The sequence below is a fragment of the Typopeltis vanoorti genome, chromosome 23 (genome assembly GCF_054136105.1).
Source record: "Typopeltis vanoorti isolate ZY-2024b chromosome 23, IOZ_Tvanoo_1.0, whole genome shotgun sequence".
In the NCBI taxonomy this organism is placed as follows: Eukaryota; Metazoa; Arthropoda; class Arachnida; order Uropygi; family Thelyphonidae; genus Typopeltis; species Typopeltis vanoorti.
In genome coordinates, this window is record NC_143571.1 from 24,832,186 (window position 1) to 24,854,972 (window position 22,787).

The following is a 22,787-nucleotide window of genomic DNA, read 5'->3' on the forward strand; positions in this document are numbered from 1 at the left end:
ACTACAGTTAGCAACTCCACGAACAAAGCCCGAATTCCAATGCCAGGGTTCTTCAACACCTGTTCCTGCAGATTTGCGAGGAATTCTGCTGTACGAACGCAATCAGATCGTCTGCTAGGGATCTTTCTTCTTGCTACATCCTCGTAGTCACCATTGCAAGTCTCTAGTTCATGCCTGATTGTATTTACTGTATTCAGGGAGCATTGGGCAGCAGTCGTAATATCCTTATTTTGATGACGGGCACGAATCATCATGATACAAGTTATTCTCTTCCATGATTCAGGTGGGTTCCAGCTATCCATCCTTTCTGACATCTTGTATATGAATGAAGAAGGGTCCAAACTTTTAAATGAAGAGAAGTGTGTGTTATTACATGTAACTTACGGAAAAATATAATTAATTATAAATATGTCAAATTTATCCCGAACACCCTGTATATATAAGGAAAATATTTTTATTTGTTTATAACAAATAATCAGCCCAAAATAAAAGTAAAAATCAACAGAAAATGTTGATAGTATACTTGAATTGTATATTTATAAATATTATGTATATGTGATGTGAATAATAAACTTTGTTTGGATATCTCAATATTGCTGAAGGTAAAGGGAAGGGATGTGAGCTCTTTCTTGTGGGAGATCACACAGGACTGAAGTTTACAAGGTTGTCCACTGGGATATAGTTAGGAGATCTGAGTTCAGGTCACTGGTCATGGTAGATCTTGAGGTGGAGTGACAGTTCTAATACTTGATGAGGATTCTAATACTTGAGCACTACAAGGTTTGTCGAATGAAAAGGAAGAATGGAGTGTACTGTTATCAGTAAAGCTAGGGATAGAATTGGAAGTCTGTGAGAGCAGGTCATTTATATGGAAAAGGAAGAGAGTGGGTGAAAGAACAGAACCCTGGTGTACTCCTGTATTGGTGAGGGAAATCTGAAGAGAGGAAACCATCCACCATGACATGAAGTGAGTGACCAGTGAAAAAGTTGACAATCTAGTTTGAGAGTGTAGAAGGCAAACCATAGGATGGCAGTTTGTTAAGTAGGACCCTGTGCCAAACCTGAAAAATATGCCTTTGAAATTTCAAGAGCAACCACATGAGCTTCTCAAAATTTTTGCATGACTTGAGTCTATAGGTGGGTGGTGAAAGCAAGAAGATCAGCTGTAGATTGCTGGTTACTGATTAGTTGGTATGTCTTTAGTCAAGAGTTGGTTGTCGATGACATGCTCCATAATTTTAGACAGAACAGAATCGAGAGCAATTGGATGGTAATTCATTGGTTGACTTTTATCACCTTGTTTTGGGATGGGCTGGATGTGGACCTGTTTCCATGTTGTAGGGTAGTTGCTTGAAGAGGTAATACAGGATAGGTATTAGGACCAAATGCCTTGTTTGTGTTCGGGTTCTTAAGGGTTCTTTGGATTTTTTTTGTTGGAACACCATAGGTGACATGAGGAAAGCCATTCTTGGTGGAGTGAAGGGAACTTTGCCCAGGTCATCAATGCAAGAATAGGAAGAGAAGAGTGATGCCAGTAAGTTGGCCTTGTCTTTAAGTGAGGTAACTACAATACCATCTGGATGTGAGATTGGTAGAAACCTTGGTCGGCAGAAGTTGCACCCAATGGCCCTTGCCAAGGCCAGAAAGAGCAACTGCCATTTGGGTAGGAGGCGAGCCTGCAGCATTTAGCCCATTCAAAGTCTGACTTGAAATTGGTGATGATCCCTGTATGACTGTTGTGAGCCATAGTATAGGCAAAGAGGACAGCTGGAGTTTTGGTCTTGAGCCAATTATGGTAAGCAGTGGTTTATTTCTTTTACAGCATTGGCACACTTTTTTGAGAACCAAGGCTTGGATGGTGGCTGAAAGTTTGTACTGGAATAGGGGATGAAAGCCTCTATTCCTATGAGGATGATTTCTGTTATTCAGTCTTAGCAGGTGTTTGGATCAGACATGGTCCAGCTACTGCTTCAATAGCCAGACCATGGGAAGGAGGAATAGAAGTCATGGAGGTCTTCCCATTTGACACCCTTGTAGTGTCAAAGGACATGAGACTGTGAACTGGTGGGTGAGGTTGTTCACTGGCAAAAGAGACTTGTATGAGGTTGTGATCTGAGTTGCCAAGAGGAGGCAACTCGGTATAGGCAAATTAGCCTAGCAATAGAAAAGGTTTACTTGGCTGATATAGACTAGAATGAAGAAATGACATCTGGAGGTAAAGAGAATGGATTTCTCAAGTTTTTGAGAGACAATTATATTAGGCAATATGTAACACAGGGTACACAGGTATTAAGGGTCTTGAAATTTCGATCATCTATCAGATGATGTTATTATAATTGGGGTATCAAATCTTCTCTAGTTAGCGAGAACAACCATGAAGTAATCATCTAGATTTCAGTGAAAAAGGGATATATTGTGGAATGCTAAGGCTGGCAGTTATGAAAAGCTCAGGAGACAGCTTGCAGCTATATCATGGAATGAGGAATTGAATATTATTATTATTATTATACCCTCCATGGAGTCAGCAGACTCATTGTCAGATTCAACTGACAACAATAGGGACACGTAAGTTAGTGAGGGGATTTTATTGGATTTTATTATAAATCTATTATACCGAATCCTTAACATTCCCTGCATCAACAACATATTCTGATAATGCATTCTATTCACTGATAATTCTCTATGTAAAAAATCTACTCCTCACACCCCTCTTCACCACATTCTTACTCAACTTCCAGGGATATCCCTTGGTTTTAAAATCCCCTCTGGATTAATCCAATAAAATTCCCTCACTAACCTACATATCTCTATCATATCACCTGTTTTCCTCCTGTCCATGAAACTCTGTACACATTTCTTCAACCTTTTCTCCATAGCTAGCATTCCAGAGTCCTGATATTGTCTTAGTCACTCTTCTCTTGGCTCTCTCTAATGTTTCTACATTACATTCAAAACCAGGTGACCAAATATGAGCTCAATAGTCCAAATGTGGTGTGACCAGTGCTTTATACAGCAGCACAACCACCTTCTTATCCCTACATGTCAGAGTACTTCGTATGGCAATACAATGTGCAGTTTTCATGACACTTGCAACATACTCTCTAAACTTCAGTCTGCTGTCAACCATCACTCCCAAATCTCAAATAGAAGAAAGGAAGGCAAATTAGTGCTTCTTGGACTCTACTGAAGAAAAATTGTGAAATGGATGAATGAAGAGGTTAAGCATGCAATCTGAAAGAAGAAGGCATTATGGAGACAGCATAAGATAAGTGGTAATAATCAGTTACATGAAGAGTACAAAAGGCAGGCAAGGAAGGTGATTCACTTGCTAAGGGTAGCAAAGTGCAGTATGAACAGTGGTTATCTAATGAGGAGAAAATAATCTCAGGGAGTTCTTTTGCTGAAGGATAACATTAATGGTGAAAATGGTAGAATGATAACCACTGTAAGGGATATAGAAGAGATATTAAATAAGCATTTCATAAAGTCATTTCATCCTATGACATAATACAGAACTTGAGTGCAATAGGACATAGGAGAGACTGATGGTAGGTGAGCAGTAAGTACATGGGAAACGAGTAAAGATAATGCTTATAAGACTGTAGAATTATCAAATAACTGCATGTTTTTGAGGTAATATTCCAAGGAGTTAACAATAATTTAGGTGTACCTTTTAGCACGAGCCATACATTGGTCGAAGTTCCAAAGAAGTGGAAAGCAGACATACTCGTCATTTTATAATAGAGGTAATAAGACTAAAGCCTCAAATTTTGTCAGAGAAGTTAGTGAGGTCCAAGATTCAGAATTGAGTTTACAACAGCATTATTCTCTTTGATGGACAGCATGGGTTTTCTCATGAAAAACTGTGTTTTCACAAATGCATTAGACAATGTATACGCAGTGCTATATTTAGATTTTGCAAAGGCCTTTGATAGATTCTACATGACAAGCTAGTAACTACTAGTAACAGTTGGAATAGATAGGGTTAGACAGTAGATTAGTACTTTGAATTTGAGACTGGTCTCAGATAGTAATCAGCAAATCGTGTATATGAGAAAAATATCCTGGAAGAGGAAAGTCACTACTAGTGTGATCCAAGGATCTGTTTTGAGGCTGACTGCTGTTTAATTTGTATGCCAATGATAGTGAGAAATCAGACCATTTGATTGATAACCCATTTTATCATGGCCTGTCAACTTTGTAACCCTACACATCTTCAACCTATCCTCATAGGGAGCATTCCACAGACCTATCACCAGAATAGTCACTCACCTCTGAATCCTCTCTACTACCTGCTCCAAGAAACCCAGTTGGATAATAACTTTCCTATCTTTACTTGTTAGCATATCTTTCAACATCCAAATAATCCTTTGAGCTATTCTGCCAACTTTTGTAATATGTCCTCTGAACGTCAACTCTCTTTCCACCATTATCATCAAGTCCATAGTCTCATCAGTTTTCTGCAATGTAGTACCATCAATGTAGCACATAGTATGCAACCTTTTCAACCCAAAGTGTATTTTGCAACATTAAATCGACAATCTATCCTTTTCAACCCAAAGTGCATTTTGCAAAATTAAATGGACAATCAGCCTCTGCTACTAATGGCTCAGTTAAGTAAGTTTGAGCGCGGTTAGTAGTTGGAAGGGGTCCAGTCGTTCGATGCTGTTGGCACACTCTCCCTCGATGAGTCTTTGAACTCCCTGGAGGTGTCAAATAATAATAATAATAATCATTATCCTTTTCCCACAGTGCCAATTTATTTAAGTCATTCTGCAGGATATTTACATCAACTCTCCTGTTTTTGCTCTCTCCAGTTTTCCATCATCAGCAAACAACTGAATATCTTTCCTTAAATCTTTCTTTATATCATTGATATATAAATTAAAAAGTAGCAGCCCTGGTCCAGAACCCTGAGGCACTTCACTAGTTACTCTCATTATCCTAGATTCCACTCCACTATATACTACTCTCTGGTGTTATCAGATACAATTCTGTGTTTGTATGATTATCAAAATACAGTTCTTATGATTGAAGAATACGGTGAAAAAATGTGCCCTTTAATTGGAAAAGACCTATGTTCAAGAGGAATCTTTATATGGGCTTTTTCAATTAAGGTTAGTTATTCGATCTCATAGAGAAGTAGCAAGTTTTTTCTCCTGCAAACTCGTGTTTTTCATTCTGCATACAGGCAAATTGGCATGAGAACACATGCAATTTACAGACACAAAATACTGTTGGTGTGATGGAGGGTAGTAGATGGTATTGTGTATTGACTGTAGTAGTGCAGTTGGAGGATTAAGTAGAGAAGACAGCTAGTTGAGTAGTGTGCTGTCACACAATAAATCCTTGTATATTATTATTATATCACATATTATATTATATAATATAATAATATATTATTATATTAATATATCACCACGTATTCTGAAGGAATGTGCCAGGGAGTTGACACCTGCCTTGACATATTTTTCTTAATACGAGTCTTGCACTTGGTCAAGTTCCTAAGGAGTGGAAGGAGGGCAAGATTGTGCCACTTCATAAAGGAGGTGATCAAACTATAGGCCTATCTGTGTGTCAGGTGTTGTGGTTAAGTTGTTAGAGAAGCTTGTGAGAACTAGGATCCAGAGTTGGGTTGACAACAATGGTATTATCTTTGATGGACAGCATGGATTTGATTTGCTAAAGGGAGGTCATGTTTTAGTAATCTATTACAATAAAGTGACTGCTTCCTTGGACAGAGGAGAAGGATACACAGTAATATACTTGGATTTCGCAAAGGCTTTTGATAGAGTGCCTCATGATAAGTTGACAGTCAAACTAGAGCAGATGGGGTTGGATATTAGATTAGTGCATTGGATTGGAGACTGTCTATCTGATAGGTATCAACAAGTTGTGTATGGGGATGTGATATCCAGGAAAAGGAAAGTCACTAGTGGAGTGCCTCAGGGGTCTGTTTTAGGGACATTACTGTTTAACTTGTATATTAATGATATTGGAAAAGATTTGGATGGAGATATTCAGTTGTTTGCAGATGATGCAAAGTTGGAACGAACCATAAAGAGTAGTGAACATTTTGTGGCCTTACAAGAAGACTTGAATAAATTGAGTGATTGGGCAAGCAAATGGGGATGTGAGTTCAATGTTGCAAAATGTAAGGTTTTAAAATTTGGAAAACAAAGATGGGATGCAGAATTTATGATTGGTGAGAATATATTGTTGGAGGTAGAGGAAATAAGAGATCTGGGGGTGATAGTGGATAAGGATCTAAAATTTAGGGGACACATTGCCAAAATTGTGAAGACAGCACAAAGGCGTCTGGGAATGATGTGGAGGACACTGACGTGTAGAAGTAGGGAGATTCTTGTTCCATTGTATGAGGCTTTGATTAGGCCACACATGGACTATTGTGCCCAGATTTGGTCACCAGGTTTTCAGAAGGATGAAGAGATGTTGGAAAGGGTCCAAAGGCGACTAACTAAGGTAGTTTCTGACCTCTGGAATGTCAGGTATGAGGAAAGATTGAGAAGATGTAATTTGCAGAGTCTGGTGAATAGGAGGAAGAGGGGAGATATGATAGAGACCTACAAGTTGGTAAGGGGTTGTTATAGGATCAATGGTGGAGAAGTTCTACAGAGAATAGTGGGAGATCAGGGGAGAACCAGAGGTCATCCCTGGAAACTGTATAAAGAGGATGTGAGTAGGGGAGTGAGAGGCAGGTTTTTTTTGTATAGAGTTGTGAATGACTGGAATGCCTTGCCTGAGAGTGTGGTGTCTGCAAGGAGTTTGACTGTGTTTAAGACACGGTATGATGAGATGTGTGTGTGTGATAAAAAGACCTCCTAGACGAGTCTTTAACTCCATGAGGTCTTGGGGTAATAATAATAATAACCTCCATGGAGTCAACAGACTCATCATGGGAGGCACACTCAACCAGCAACATGTCTGTGATAATGAGCTTTGAAGTTATTTACACTACCTGCACTCAGGCATTGCATTCCACTCGCTAATGACTCTCCACATAAAAAATCTACTCCTCACACCCTTCTTCACCACATTTTTATACAACTTCCAGGGATGGCTTTTCATTCTTTCCATCTCAACATCCACTCTTTTTATAATTTTTCTGTATTAATCTAGACTCCCTTAACTAACTTGAAGGTCTCTATCTTTACCTCCTATCCACCAACCTCTGTAATCCACATTCTCTCAAATGCTGTTTATAACCAACACTCCAGAGTCCTGATATCACTTTGGTTATTTGTCTTTGGATCCTCTCTAGTGTTTCCACATCACACTGAAAAACTAAGTGACCAAATATGAGCACAACAGTTCATTAGTTGTTCTGGCCAATGCTTCATATAGAGACACCACTGTCTCTTTATCCCTACATGTCTATGTACTTTTCATTATAGTAACAATATGATGAGCAGTCTTCGCAACACTTGCAATGTGCTCTCAAAACTTTAGTCCATTATCTACCTTCATCTGAAGATCCTGAATCTTGTCCACTTCCTGAAGCACAGCTCCACCAATACAATACAATACATAGTATTATATCTCTACACCATAAGGCTATATATTGTATTGGTGGAGCTGTGCTTCAGGAAAGATTTTGCATCATCAGCAAACATTTAAAGATCCCCAGTCAATCCACATGAAATATCATTAACAAAGAAATTAAACAGTAGGGGCCCAAGAACAGAATCCTGAGGCATCTCACTAGTCACCCTTTTCTGAGATGGCTCCATCATACGCAACTTGTTGGCACTGTTCGGAGAGCCAATTTCCGATCCATCTAATTAATATACTATCTATGTCATGTAATGATAAATAATAAAAATACAGTTGACGCTTACTATAGCAAATTATAGGGGACAAAGAAATAGTATGTTATAGTGAATTCCTTTAGTAGCTTTTTCCTATGCTTGGGGTGGGATTTTCAGTAGTTTATTATAGTAAATGAATGAGTTTGTTATAGGCACAATGCTGCTATTGTACTTATATGGTATAGTACCTTTACTGCATTATATTTTTCACGGTTGTCAAATAGTGCTTGACAAATGAAGAACAATTCTAATCTCAATTAGTCTTTATAGATTCCTATTTTAATTATTATATTTTAAAAAAGCTACAGTAATGTAGCTTTTTATGTATGCATCCTGTGGCACTCAACAGAAATGCTGAAAAAGTATCTATTTCATACTGTTATAGGCTTACCACAAAGTCCTGAAGATCTCCACTTAAGAATAATTCCTGCCTGAGAACATTCCTGTGAGTAAGTAGATAAAATGTCACAGAGACAGTTATCATTCTCTGAACAGGCACATAAATCATAAACACATGATGCAAAATATGGCTCTGGTGGAATCAAGGCATGGCAAGGTGCAAATAAAGGACTCTAAAATAAAATTAAAAAATATTACTGCATATTTTCATTAAAATGATCCAGAGACATCATTATCAGTACATTATAAGCAAGATATTTGAATTATATACATGCATTCAGAATAGACATTATGGCCTTACAAGAGAATACTGTGTGAGTGGGCAAATGGAGTGGAGCTATCACTTTAATGTTGCAAAGTGTAAGGTGTTGAACACTTCTAATACTGTGCAGACATTACAACAGATTATGCAATTATGAGGAGAATCTTGACAAGAAGAAGCAGCAAACAGGTTATTGTTCCACTGTATAAGGCCTTGATTAGGTTGCATATCTACTGTGTGTGTATGCAGATTTGTTTTCAAGGGGATGAGGGACCTGGTTGACAGAAAATTATATAGTTACAGGGATAGAATATAAAGGGTATTGTATTTTCAGGGAGAATAGGATAGGAGGTGGGATATTGCTGATGATAGCAGATGAATTTGCAATCAACAAAATTAGAAGTTAAAGAGGAGTTTAGGTCTGGGGTAGATGGTTTTGAGGCTGTCTGGTGTGAGACATAGGCCAAATGAACAAAATATGTTCTTGGTTACTGCTATAGACCAGGGGATCAACAGGAAGATGCAATGCATCAGCAGATTAGCACAATGTGTGCAGGCCGAACAATTATTATGGGAAGCTTAAACTATGGGGACATAGATTGGAGTGAGAAAAGGAGACATGGCAAGATGGAAGTGGAATTTATACAGTTTCTAAGGGATAATTACATGAAACAATATGTTATAGAGGGAACAAGGGATTTAAGAGTGTTGGATCTGATAACAGAATCAGAAGATATATCCATAACCAAGATAGACCCTCTGTCTCCAGTTGAGGAGAATCCATGCAGTCTTCTTCTGGGAAGTTGCCAAACATGTGGAATTCTCTGTTATGAAAGATTTAATGTTGAACTATAAAGCTGGTAATTATGACAGACTTAGGAGTCATCTTGGGGAAGTGCCATAGAAAGCTTCAAGGAAAGAATGTCAGTAGTTCATGGGAAATGGTCAGAGATTGTTTGTGAGAAGCAGTATCAGACTGCATACCCAAGGTCAGGAGGATAAACCAAGTGGGGATTAAGTAGATTAAATGGCTACACCATGACAGAAGTGGAGCAAATAGGAATGGATATGAAGCTTGTAGCATGGATGAGGGGTCACTAATAGACAGATACCAGAGTGTAGTATATACAGAATGGAATCTATAAGAATGAGGATAACTAGTGGAGTACTTCAGTGTTCTGTTCTATGGCCACTACTCTTTAATTTGTATATCTATGATATAAGGAAAGATTTAGGGGCAGGGATATTAAGTGGGTTCCTGATAATGAAAAACTATAGAGAGCAATAGTTGATATCCTGTAGGATGAAAGAAATTTACATTGTGGGCAAAGGATAATGATTGTCAATTTAATGTTGCAAAATGTGAGATTATGCATTTTGGGTTGAAAAGGTTGCATACAATATATAATATTGATGATAGTGGGTTGCAGGAAATTGATGAGGCTAGGGACTTGGTGATAATGGGGGACAGAGAGTTGAAGTTCCGAGGACATATTGTAAAAGTTGGTAAAATAGCTCAGGAGATTACTTGGATGGTAACAAGTAAAAGATAGAGTTATTATCCTCTTTATAAGGCTATGATTCAGCCACATCTTGACTACTGTGCACAGATTTGTCACCTCGATTTCTTAGGGACCAGGAGGTAGTAGAGAAGATTCAGAGATGAATGACTAAGCTGGTGATAGGTCAGTGGAATGCTCCCTACAAGGATAGGCTAAAGGTGTGTGGGTTACAAAGTTTAATTGATAGGTGGAAAAGATAGGACATGATAGAAACTTTTAAGATAATAAAGGAGTTTTATAAAATTGATGGAAAGGAAATTTTCAATATATGACAAATAGTCAGAGAACTGGGGTTCATCCATGGAAGCTGTATAAGAGTGTGTTAGTAGATTTTTTGCATGGTGAGTGATGGATGTGTGGAATGGATTACCAGAATTAGTTGTACGTTCCCTGACAGCCAGTGAGTTTAAGTAGATGTATGACTAAATTGAACACACGTGAACCACAGTAGTAGGTTTTTTATTACATAAATATTTCGTCCTAGGTATCTTAGGACATCATCAGTACTAATAATTACAAAAGAAAGGGCACGTAGGTACAAAGGAATCCAAATTGCATGCAGTGGTGCTTTGCGGCCTGAACTTAAATTAAATTAAATTACTTAAATTAAATTAAAACTAATTACAGTTAAGTTATTATTTTACACAATTTTGTATGACAATTTCCCATACTTTAGGGATGGCAAGAACATCATTGCGGTTTAGATTTGGTCTGTGGAGTAGGGCTTCAGCACTTTCTTTATATAAACGTTCATATTTATATGAAGATCTGTGTAGAAGTTTTGTCTTTTTCCAATGGATCTTGTGGTTTAGGTTTTCAACTCCATGTTGAGCGAGGCCTGATTTATGAATAAATATATAAATCAGGATACATAATCAGGCCTCGCTCAACACGGAGTTGAAAACCCAAACCACAAGATTCATTGGAAAAAGACAAAACTTCTACACAGATCTTCTATAAATATGAACGTTTATATAAAGAAAGTGCTGAAGCCCTACTCCACAGACAAAATTTAAACCGCAATGATGTTCTTGCCATCCCTAAAGTATGGGAAATTGTCATACAAAATTGTGTAAAATAATAACTTAACTGTAATTAATTTTAATTTAATTTAAGTTCAGGCCGCAACGTGCCACTGCATGCAATTTGGATTCCTTTGTACGTACGCGCCCTTTTTTTTGTCATTCCTAGTATTGCCATACTGTACTGATGATGTCCTAAGATACCTAGGATGAAATATTTACGTAATAAAAAACCTACTACTGTAGTTCACATGTGTTAAATTTAGTCATGAATTCTCCACAGGTTTCTCTATATAATTAAGTAGATGCATGATAGGTTTTGTGTGTATAATAGGTAGTTTGGGTCTTCCACGATGAGTCTCCGGACTCCATGGGGATTTTTTTTTTCTTTTTTATATTTTTCCCCCCACGCAAGAGGTACAAGAACCTATAGCACATCAGTGGCATGTATGAAGTGCAGATAAGGGTTGGGAAAGAGGAAACTATTGAAAATTTTCTTAACCACGTTGCCGTCAATATGGATAAAATACACCACTCCTCTACACTTTGTATCCATCATATATTTCAATGTAATATCAATGGTATTACAATTTTAATATGCACTTCACATCCATGGTAACCTGGATATATATATATATACACGTCTTGGCCTGTTGGGTGGTTAAAGAGCTGTAGATTGCAATTGTTGGGAAACAGATCATGGGGAAGGCTGTTCCAGAGGACAGAGGTAGATGGAATAAATGAGGAAGAGGAGAAGCAGGTTTTTTGAGTTTGCAGTTGTACTGTAAAGGGATGTTGTTCTTGTTTTAACAGGCCTAACCATATAATAATATTAATATAATACAACGTAGAAATTAGTAAGGGGTAGGTACTTACATTTCAGTTATAAGTGAATATTAGTTTCTAATTATGAAATATCCCTTAGAATGTTAACAAAATGGAAACTTTTAACCAGTACAAAAATATATTTAAAGAAGTTTATGAAATTGTCTAAAAAGAAAGATTTCTAACCAGTGTGTTCTTCAAGCAATGATGGATGGTAGTGAAACTTGAAGCCTTACTAAAAGAAAGTTTGGAGAGACTGAAAAGTACACAGCAAAAGATAGAAAGAGTAATTTTGAGAATAATATCTTTAGATAAAAACACTAATAACAGATAAGAAAATAAACAAAGGTAATGAATATTGCAAGAATAATAAAAGCAGTAGATGGCTGGATAAGTCATTTTGATGAAAAAGTTTATTTTTCACTAGGTTAGACTATGATAAATTTAGTTTAATCCTTTATCCCAGTGAGAGCAAACAAAGTTTGCGGCTGAAAATATCTTCAAGACTGAATATAGTGTTGTGCTATCTTATCTGGGTAAGTAGTACAACACCAGGCAACTCGTAGCAAAGGTGGAGCAAGCTACCAACACTCCTATCCCAGTATCTCCCATAATGCAAAACACATCTCCTTGTGGATATGTATACTGTTATGCATTAAGGGATTGGCCACTATCCAGGCTAGTTTCGACCTTTATTGAGGTCTCTTCAGTGAGAGCCAGGCCCAGAGTTGGAGATACCAGGCAGAAGCAGTAGCAAGGTCATCTTTACCTATAGGAGTTGCCAAAAGGTTTGCCACCTTTTTTTTATTAAATTACTCTGGATTTAGAGAAAGATGTTGAAAGTTTTTTTCACTAGGTTAGACTATGATAAATTTAGTTTAATCCTTTATCCCAGTAAGATAGTAACTTACCCAGGTAAGATAGTACAACACTTTATTCACTCCTGAAGATATTTTCAGGCACAAACTTTGTTTGCTCTCACTGGGATAAAGGATTAAACTAAATTTATTATAGTCTAACCTAGTGAAAAATAAGCTTTCAACATCTTTCTCTAAATCCAGAGTAATTTAATAAAAAAAGGTGGCAAACCTTTTGGCAACTCCTATAGGTAAAGATGACCTTGCTACTGCTTCTGCCTGGTATCTCCAACTCTGGGCCTGGCTCCCACTGAAGAGACCTCAATAAAGGTCAAAACTAGTCTGGATAGTGGCCAATCCCTTAATGCATAGCAGTATACATATACATATCCACAAGGAGATGTGTTTTGCATTATGGGAGATACTGGGATAGGAGTGTTGGTAGCTTGCTCCACCTTTGCTACGAGTTGCCTGGTGTTGTACTACTTACCCAGGTAAGATAGTACAACATTATATTCAGTCCTGAAGATATTTTCAGGTGCAAACTTTGTTTGCTCTCACTGGGATAAAGGATTAAACTAAATTTATCATTTTGATGAAAATTTCTGACAACAGATGGACATGGAGAACATGGATACCAAGAACTGAACATTGAAGATCAGGCAGGCCAGCAGTAATGCGATGAAAATATACTGTGGATATTTGTGGAGTAGAGATACAAAAGATTGGCTAAAATGGAAGAAATATGGAGATACATTCATCCAATGGATTGAAGAAAACTATTGATTATGATGATTGCAGCTTTTACCTTGCATAGACAGAACCCAGTGTTATCCATGGAAATTGGCTACAAAACATATGAAGTTTGCAGTACACTTCACAGTAAGTGGTTAATTAATTAGTATATGATGAAACAATGGCTGTGAGGCCTCTTATGGAGAGGTATAGCACCATCTCATGAAACCAATATTAAGCGATTGGCTATAATATATTTCTATTATATTATAGCCAATATATATAATATTATATTATAATATAATATTATAGCCAATATAGCAAATGGGAGAATACATACTGTAAACAGCATGTATTTTCCCATTTGCCATTTTCCAGGAGAACATATCTTCCACCTCCATATGAGACTGGCTAACTCACCATTTGATTGAAAATGCCTGATGGAGGCTTCTCACACTATAGACATGATTCAAACCCAGGTCTTTCCATTCAAAGAACTTGTCTAAGCCAACTGAGCTATGGAGGCACTATGGCAAGTGGTGAATGTACTACCATTAAATGTGGCGGGTGTGTTCATAGAGAGATATGATGAGTATTCAGCTATGAGAAACTGAAATAACCTTGGAATGACATTGGATTCCATATTATATATTATAATATTATTATTACATAATATAATATTATGCAATAATAATAAACACATCATGGCCAATAGGATGGTTAAGACATGGTTTGTTGAGCTATGTATATGACATTGAGCTGCTAGTAATTTAAATTATTTAATGAAATAACTTCACTGAGACATTACATGTTTAAAAAATATCAATATAAGCAAAACCTAATGTTTTTGAAAAAATGCAAATCAAAACAAACCTTTAACAATGAACACTTTGTGTTTGCAGTCTTTCGGGCACGATAACCTCCTCTGTTACATGGATCTATATCTTTTGCATCATCACAGTCTTGTGTATCAAATGCCTGTTAATTAATAGCAACTATATACTTCAAAAAATTCTATGACCCATATTTTTTAAAACATAATTTTGATATGATTACAGTTCTATTGCAAATAAAAAATAATTATATAAACATAAAATAACACAGTCCAACACAATTTTTGCTGACTTTTATATGAGACTTGTTTTTTACTAATTTGGGTGAACTGATTTCAAATATCAAACCCATTTTTCTCTATCACGTCAGGTTTTTCCTCTGTGGCATTTTCTTTTTGCTAATTTGTAAGTTTTTGATAGTTTTAAGGAGGCAGTACTATTTAGAGGATCAAAAAAATCGATTTTTTAATATTATTTTCTGAAAGTATGTACTTTTAAAAATCTGTTCCTAACTTTTTATCAAGAAATTCGAAAAATTCCTGAAGATATGGCCTATTATTCAAAGCGGTGTGCAGATCAGAATCGGAGTGCTCACCGCTCTCGCTTGTTAGTAAACGAATAAATGTGTAAGAACCTGCAACGGCACGTACTGGTGCTTTGAATGCGAGAGAGGCCGATAATTAGATACATAACTACTTAACAATATTCATTAAAAATTACAAGAATATTTATAAAAAAATAACAATTTTACTTACACATGAGTTTCAGGGAATAAATTTTTGTTTGTAGCAATTTCTGCTGTGTGTTCTGTTTTGGCAATCCCTTTGAATATTCCAACAGTAGTTGGCCATCATGTGAGAATCCCATCTTCTTTAGTGCCGATCTTCCATAGTTTTTAAGTCTTGATGAAATCTTTTGCCTTGTTCATCGCTTACAGCACCTAAATTCTCAGGAAATCTATCAAGATGACTGTATAAGAAATGAAGCTTTATGCTCATGTTGCAACCTAGGCGCTGGAAATTTTCAAGCATTGTTTCCACTAAATCTTTGTAATTGCACGCTTTTTTGTTTCCAAGAAAATTATTCGCAACCATCGTAAATGAAGTCCATTTACGATGGTTGTGAATTTCTCAATTTCGTTCATAGAGTTGATTAAATTTGGGTCTCTCATTAAAGTACTAATTTGCGGTCCATAAAATACACCGGCTTTAATTTTTTCATAACTAAGTCGTGGAAATTTTTCACATATGTATTGGAAACAGTCGCCTTGTAAATCTAAAGCTTTAACATACTGCTTCATAAGACCTAGTTTGATGTGTAGAGGTGGAAAAATGATTTTTTCTCTGTCGATTAAAGGTTGATTTATAATATTCTGTTCTCCAACATTTAAGGATATTCTAAGAGGCCAATGTTTCTGACTCCAGTGTTGGTTTCTAGCTCGACTATCCTAGAAGCATAGAAAACACGGAAACTTTGTATATCCTCTTTGAAAGCCAAGTAAAAAGTTCACCATTTTAAGATCCACACAGATGATCCAGTTATGGTCTGTATATTTTAATAACTTCAGAATTTTTTTAATGTCCTCATATGTTTCCTTTAAGTGGACTGAATAGCCAATAGGAATTGAGCCATATACATTCCCATTGTGTAGTAAGACACACTTGAGACTTCTGTTTGAACTGTCGATAAATAAACGCCACTCATTTGGATGATATTGTACAACACTCATTTCAGTTAGTAAACCTGACACATTGTTACAGTAAACAAACCCACTCGTGTTTAAAATATTGTACAAGATTACTTTCCCTGCTACGATAAAAAGTTATCTTCGTATCTTGCTCCAGTAAGTTTTTTTCATTTAATCTTGAAGCTAACAATTCCGATGATTCCTTTGATAGGCCCAATTCTCTTACAAAGTCATTCAATTCCGCTTGAGTAAAATGTTGCGGTCCAGAACTAGAAATTAAATTTTCATTGTCTAAATCAACATCCGGGTCTTGCTTCTCAAGAACATCTGGCATATCCTGATCATGCTCGTTCTCAAGTAAAGGAAGTCCTTTATAAATTGGCACGGCTATTTCATTGGAATGAGCAACTGGCCGAATTGCTGAGTCGAGATTTGGGTACACAATTTTTTTCTTATTCTTCTTATTATAACCAGGTCTGAACTAAACAAAAATAGCAATCATCTACGTGATTTTTCGGTTCATGCCAAATCATTGGAATGCCAAAAGCTAATTTTTGGCGTTTTCCCTTGCTCCACTGTCATAAATTTTCTACACATGACTTACACACTTTATTTGGAGCCAGTGAATTGTCCTGATCTGCAAGTTTTACGTCAAAGTATGCAAAGTACACTTTCTTAACGAAATCAGTGATATTTGTCCTTTGACTGGGAACAGTAAAGCTGCCACAAATGTAGCAGAAGGAATCTACACTATTGACACATTTTCGAGTAGTAAACATGATGTATTTTCTTCACTGCCGACTAACATGCAATTAACAAGACAAAAAAAACCAGAGACTTTATTGAAACGTTATAAGCGCTCATCATACTTTCACGATTGATTAACGATTGACTGATTTTGATCGTTCTTTGTCCGCTATGACTCATATAGCATTCATTTGTTTTAGGCAGTTGTCATCGCCTACTTTTCATCACCTAAATGTATTAGGTCGGTTATCGGCCTCTCTCGCATTCAAATTGCCAGTACGTGCCATTGCAGGTTCTTACGCATTTATTTGTTTACTAACAAGCGAGAGCGGTGAGCGCTCTGATTCTGATCTGCGCACCGCTTTGAATAATAGGCTATATCTTCGGGAATTTTTCGAATTTCTTGATAAACAGTTAGGAACAGATTTTTAAAAGTACATACTTTCAGAAAATAATATTAAAAAATCTATTATTTTGATCCTCTAAGTAGTACTGCCTCCTTAAAACTATCAAAAACTTACAAATTAGCAAAAAGAAAATGCCATAGAGGAAAAACCTGCCATGATAGAGAAAACTGGGTTTGATATTTGAAATCAGCGCACACCCAAATTAGTAAAAAACATGTGTCAGATCATAATCAGCAGAAAAAAAATGGTTTTTTGTTGGCCAGTCTAATTAATCAGCAATTATTTTTATTATTTTATATGAAAATGAATACTTGAACAGTAGCTTACTTTAATAGATAACTCATTGCATAATGCAGAATATGGGGTAGGGATGCTTATTTTTGCTTTTCAATCACAATGATCCTCTTCCCCCCCTTTTTCCCCCCCCAAGACTGATTTCACTATGAAATGCAGTAATATCTGCAGCAATTATATATTAAACAACAAATTACATCTTGTTTTCATCCTTTACACAAGCGTAAGCAAACAAAGTTTGCATGTGAAGTATCTTCATGCTGGACTATTGGAATGACAAACAACAGCACCTATGTACAAATTGAAATTTGTATATAGGAGTTGGTTGATTACACATCGATCACCTTATTTTCCCATAATTCAAGGCACACTTCCTTTTGGATAAGTATGTTACTATGCATTACGGGGAAGGGACATTACACAGACTGGTTTTAACCTTCACTGAGATCTCAACAGATATGGGAAGTCATTAGACTTCATATACAAGTAGTCCAGTCAAGACAATACTTCATGTCAAACTTTTGTTTGCTTATGCTTGGATAAAGGATTAAGGAACAGAGGTCATCCCTGGAAACTGCATAAAGAGGGTGTGAGTAGGGGAGTGAGAGGCAGGTTTTTTTCATGCAGAGTTGTAAATGACTGGAATGCCTTGCCTGAGAGTGTGGTGTCTGCAAGGAGTTTGAGTGTGTTTAAGACATGGTATGATGAGCTGTGTGTGTGTGTGTGTGTGATAAAGGGACCTCCCAGATGAGTCTTTGACTCCATAGGTCTTGGGGGTAATAATAATAATAATAATAATAAAGGATTAAAACCTCGCCAGGCATATGGTTGCGCTTCGCAACCATATGCCTGGCGAAGGAGTGTCCCAGGTTCGATTCCCGTTGTAGACGTGAGGAATTTGAGGATCTTCCTCAGGCATAGCCAAGTTAGCCGGTCTTGGGCGTGGTCAGTAGGGTTTTTTCCGCCAGTTTATCTGGCGTTTTTCATCCCGCAAACAGGCAAATCGGCCCCGTGAACATACGCCTCTACAGTCAAAAATATATCTCCCCCCCACCAGCGGCAGACCAGGCGACGGGTCGGTTGGGAGTAGTACTAACAAGAAGTCGCATCTAAAAGTAACATGCGGACCCTGCATAGGAAGCGGGAATAACGCGTAGAAGAAGAAGAAGGATTAAAACAAGAATGAATATAATTTCTTGTTTTGTACAATTTACTCTCTAACCAAACAAAGAATGCAGCATATGAGTTTAGATATCAGATTAGTTGAATGGATTGGTAACTGGCTTTCTGATAGATATCAAGGAGTTGTATCATGAAGTAGGAAATTTACCAGTTGAGTTCTACGAGTTCAGTACTGCAACTATTCAATCTTTATGTTAATGATATTGCCACCAGACTACAGTAAAATAAATTCAGTTGTTTGCAGATGATATAACAGTTGATCAGGTAGTTGTATATAGGGGAGAAGTGTCATGAAGTAGGAAGGTTACTGATGGAGTTCCACAGAATTCAGTACTGCTTTCAATCTTTATGTTAATGATATTGATGCTGGACTACAGGAAAATATATTCAGTTGTCTGAAGCTTGGGAGAGTTATTAGTAATAACTAATAACTCTGCCAAAGTTTTGGTTCTTCGAGAGGATCTGAATAAGCAGAAGTGTGAGAAAATGAATGAATGTTCGTTTAATGCAACTAAATGTAAGGTTTAGAAATTTGGATCCACAGATGATATACTTCATACTCACTTTATTTTTTTTATGTGGTTCCCATCCATGAAAGGTTATTAGTAACCCAACAGTGCATTTGTACCATGAGTGGGTTAAGGATTTTTTTTCCCATTTGCATCAATTTTATACTTTTATTTTGTATTTTTAAATTATTTTTACATAATCCAGAAACCTTGCTTTAGAAACCAAACATGGAACTTTTTCGAGCCACTTCAGTCTTCAATAAGTAGGGCAGTGGTCTCACATCAGATGATGAAATTCATCTCCCACCTAAAGACAATCACAAACATCCATGCCCACAGCAGGATTCAAATCTGTAACCTGTTGGTTGCAGTTGGTGGAGTTATACTGGAAGAAGAGGAGGAAGCATGGGATCTTGGGGTGACTGTAGATAGAAATTTGAAATTCAGAGGACATATTGCAAAGGCTGGCTGTGAGATATTTCAAAGAATTGCTGCAATACTAAAGTGGACGTTGACCAGCAGAGATAAAAGGGTGATGGTTATATTATATAAAGCTCTCATCAAACTATATGTGGATTACTGTGACTATATTGCACAAAATCCCTCATGTTACGTTCTTTGAACAAGAGCATCTTGCTCGTCATTGTTCTTGTGTACAACACACCATGTAAAATACTGTTTATGCAACACACACACACACAGGATTCAGGACACACAGAACAAATCCTACAGAACAAACCGTCAATTGTAGAGTCATAAAATAAGAAAAATACTAATGATAACAATCAGCAATATCTTGAAGTATTTACTAAAACAAAATCACTTATTTGAATGCCACATGATTCTTACAACACTCTATGAAATGCCCTCCTGTGGAAAGTCAATACCATTTTTTAACTTGAAATATGTAGGTCACTTTCATAAACTTAACCTGATAAATTTCATCCTCCAGTGTGAGACTTGCAACTTGCTTAAAGGTTTATGGTATGAGACCTGAATAGTTTGGAAAAAAAAATGTTTGGTATCTAGAACAGACTTACATGTCTAATCCTTAATGCACCACTCAGTACTAATGTGCTATATGTTTCCAGTCTTTTGTGTTTGGGTTATAATAAAAAAACAAAACAAATAAATTTGTTCTTTTTATATAAAAATTGACATTGTGGGATAAAAATGGGAATAGAGCGACTGATGCAGAGGACATAGTGGAATTGTTCAATGAACACTTTATTGGAGTATTTCATCCTGGAGGAGTAAATTTTAATACTAGAGGGATAGCGCAGGTACTAGGATTAGAGGTGCAGGAGGAGAGCGTGTTCCAAATACTGAGTACGCTGGATGAGAGTAAAGCTGTGGGACTGGATGGTATTTCACCACGAGTTTTGAGAGAATGTGCTAAAGAACTGACAGCTCCTTTGATCTGGCTTTTCAATGAAAGTCAGGCTATGGAAAAGGTACCCAGGCAATGGAAGGAAGGTAAGATAGTGCCATTGCATAAGGCAGTAGCAGACTGGATGTGTCTAACTATAGGCGCGTTTGTGTGTCATCAGTAGTTGTTAAGATCTTGGAGAAATTAGTTACAATGACACTGTCAGTGGATTGCAGTGGGATATTCAATTGTTTGCGGATGATGTGAAGCTGGGAAGGGTTATTAGTAATAGTGCAGATGTGGTAGTCCTGCAGGAGGATTTGAATAAGCTAGACAGATGGGGAAATGAATGGGGATATCGATTTAATGCAGCAAAATGTAAGGTCTTGAGGTTTGGGACACATCGATGCTGCATACTCTATTGGAGGAGCTATAATAGAGGAAGTAGGGAAAACAAGAGATCTGGGGGGTTGATAATTGATAGAAACCTGACATTCAGGTGACATATTGCAAAGGTGGTGAAGGTAACACACAGGATATCGATTTAATGCAGCAAAATGTAAGGTCTTGAGGTTTGGGACACATCGATGCTGCATACTCTATTGGAGGAGCTATAATGGAGGAAGTAGGGAAAACAAGAGATCTGGGGGCTTGATAATTGATAGAAACCTGAAATTCAGGTGACATATTGCAAAGGTGGTGAAGGTAACACACAGGATTGCTGCAATAATGAGAAGGACTCTAACCTGCAGAGATAAAAGAGTTATCAGTCCATTGTATAAGACCCTGATCAGTAGGGCCGGCAGAAGCGGGCATGCAGAGCATGCGGTGCATGTGGGCGCCGCTGCGATGGGAATGCGCTGCCAGGGAACGGTTCATAAGTTAATTTTTAAGAAACAAAATTTTTATCATAAAAATAAAATAATTCTTAGAATGATCAATATTAAAATAAATGAAGCCGTATACACTGAATAAAAATTTTAAAAAAATTTACATTTCTGTCACTTTGATCAGCCGGCTATTTGAAATTTTGCAGCTAGAGCAGGCTAAATGCTTGCCTGCAGAATGTTGTGTCTACTGCAGTCTATCTAAAGTCAAACGGTAAACAGTTTTTATGTGCAGAAACGAATTTTCGTACAAAACATTTGTTGCTAATTAACCAGTCATATGGTAGGCCACTGACAGTAGCGCGGTGCGGACTATTATTTCGTCTCTGTGTTGTGTTGTGTAATAATTTCTTGTGGGTATAAAAGAGAAATGGAATCAAAAATTTAAAAATAAAGTTATCCAGTGCACAAAATCATATGCATCAAGCTGCGAAAGAAACAGATATTAAGAAACAAACTGGGGCTCTTAATAAATTTGTTAAAATATTAAAATATTCTGATGCAGATTGTAACCAACTCGATACATCAGAAATCAGAGTTGAAGAACCGTGCACATCATCCAGTTTGCATGAAGGTACTATTGAACAAGATAATTGAACATGATTTAAGTGAAAAATAGTTAGGAGTTCATAATAGTTAGGTCAACTACAACAAGATTTAGTTGTAGTTGACCATGAAACTAACACATTGTTAGTCTCTGTGAATTTAGAAGATCCAGGCGAACGGGGAAATATTGATGAAAAATTACGAGTTGTTTTAATTGAAATGGGGCCTGTTCAAAATAAAAATATACTATATCCCAGAGATACATATGGTCGTAAATTTGGAGACACGTATTTTAATAGAAAAATGGAGCTCGTGCCAAGAACGTGGCTCATTTATTCCGAAACTTTAAATTCTGTTTTTTGCTTTTGTTGCAAACTTGTCGCACCTACTGAATCAACTGAATCACCCACTGAGTCTTGTAGAAGGTTATAATGATTGGAGAAATGTAAGTACAACTTTATATAGACATGAGACTAGTTTAACTCACATGAAAAATGTCTTAAAATGGAAGGAACTTGATAAAAATTTAAAAAAACAAAACTACTATTGATTTCCAGACTCATTTCATATGTTCAAAGCACGTACGAAATGGAAAAGAAACATTGGACAAGTGTTTTAGAACGCTTGATTGAAATTATAAAATTCCTTGGTAGCCGAAATTTAGCTTTTCGCGGATCATCTGATAAATTATATGAAAGAAATAACGCCAATTTTTAAAAATTAGTCGAATTGTTTGGGAAGTTTGATCCTGTTATGGAAAATCATGTTGAAAGGACCCCACAACGAAACAACAGAGTACGCTATTTGAGTAAACACAGTCAAAATGAAATATTGG

The 22,787-nt window shown here is 36.8% G+C and overlaps 1 protein-coding gene across 3 annotated transcripts in view; it reads right to left on the minus strand.

Moving 5' to 3' along the window:
• The window catches only part of LOC150093698 (kielin/chordin-like protein), a 1,333,292-nt gene that overhangs the window by 14,763 nt on the left and 1,295,742 nt on the right, over positions 1-22,787 (minus strand). For all 3 annotated transcript variants that reach the window (XM_090412628.1, XM_090412627.1, XM_090412629.1), the window contains 2 exons: positions 14,365-14,469; positions 8,221-8,401 (listed from right to left, as the gene is read on the minus strand). In XM_090412628.1, the coding sequence (XP_090268754.1) occupies positions 8,221-8,401; positions 14,365-14,469 (286 nt within the window). The remainder of the gene's footprint in view (positions 1-8,220; positions 8,402-14,364; positions 14,470-22,787) is intronic.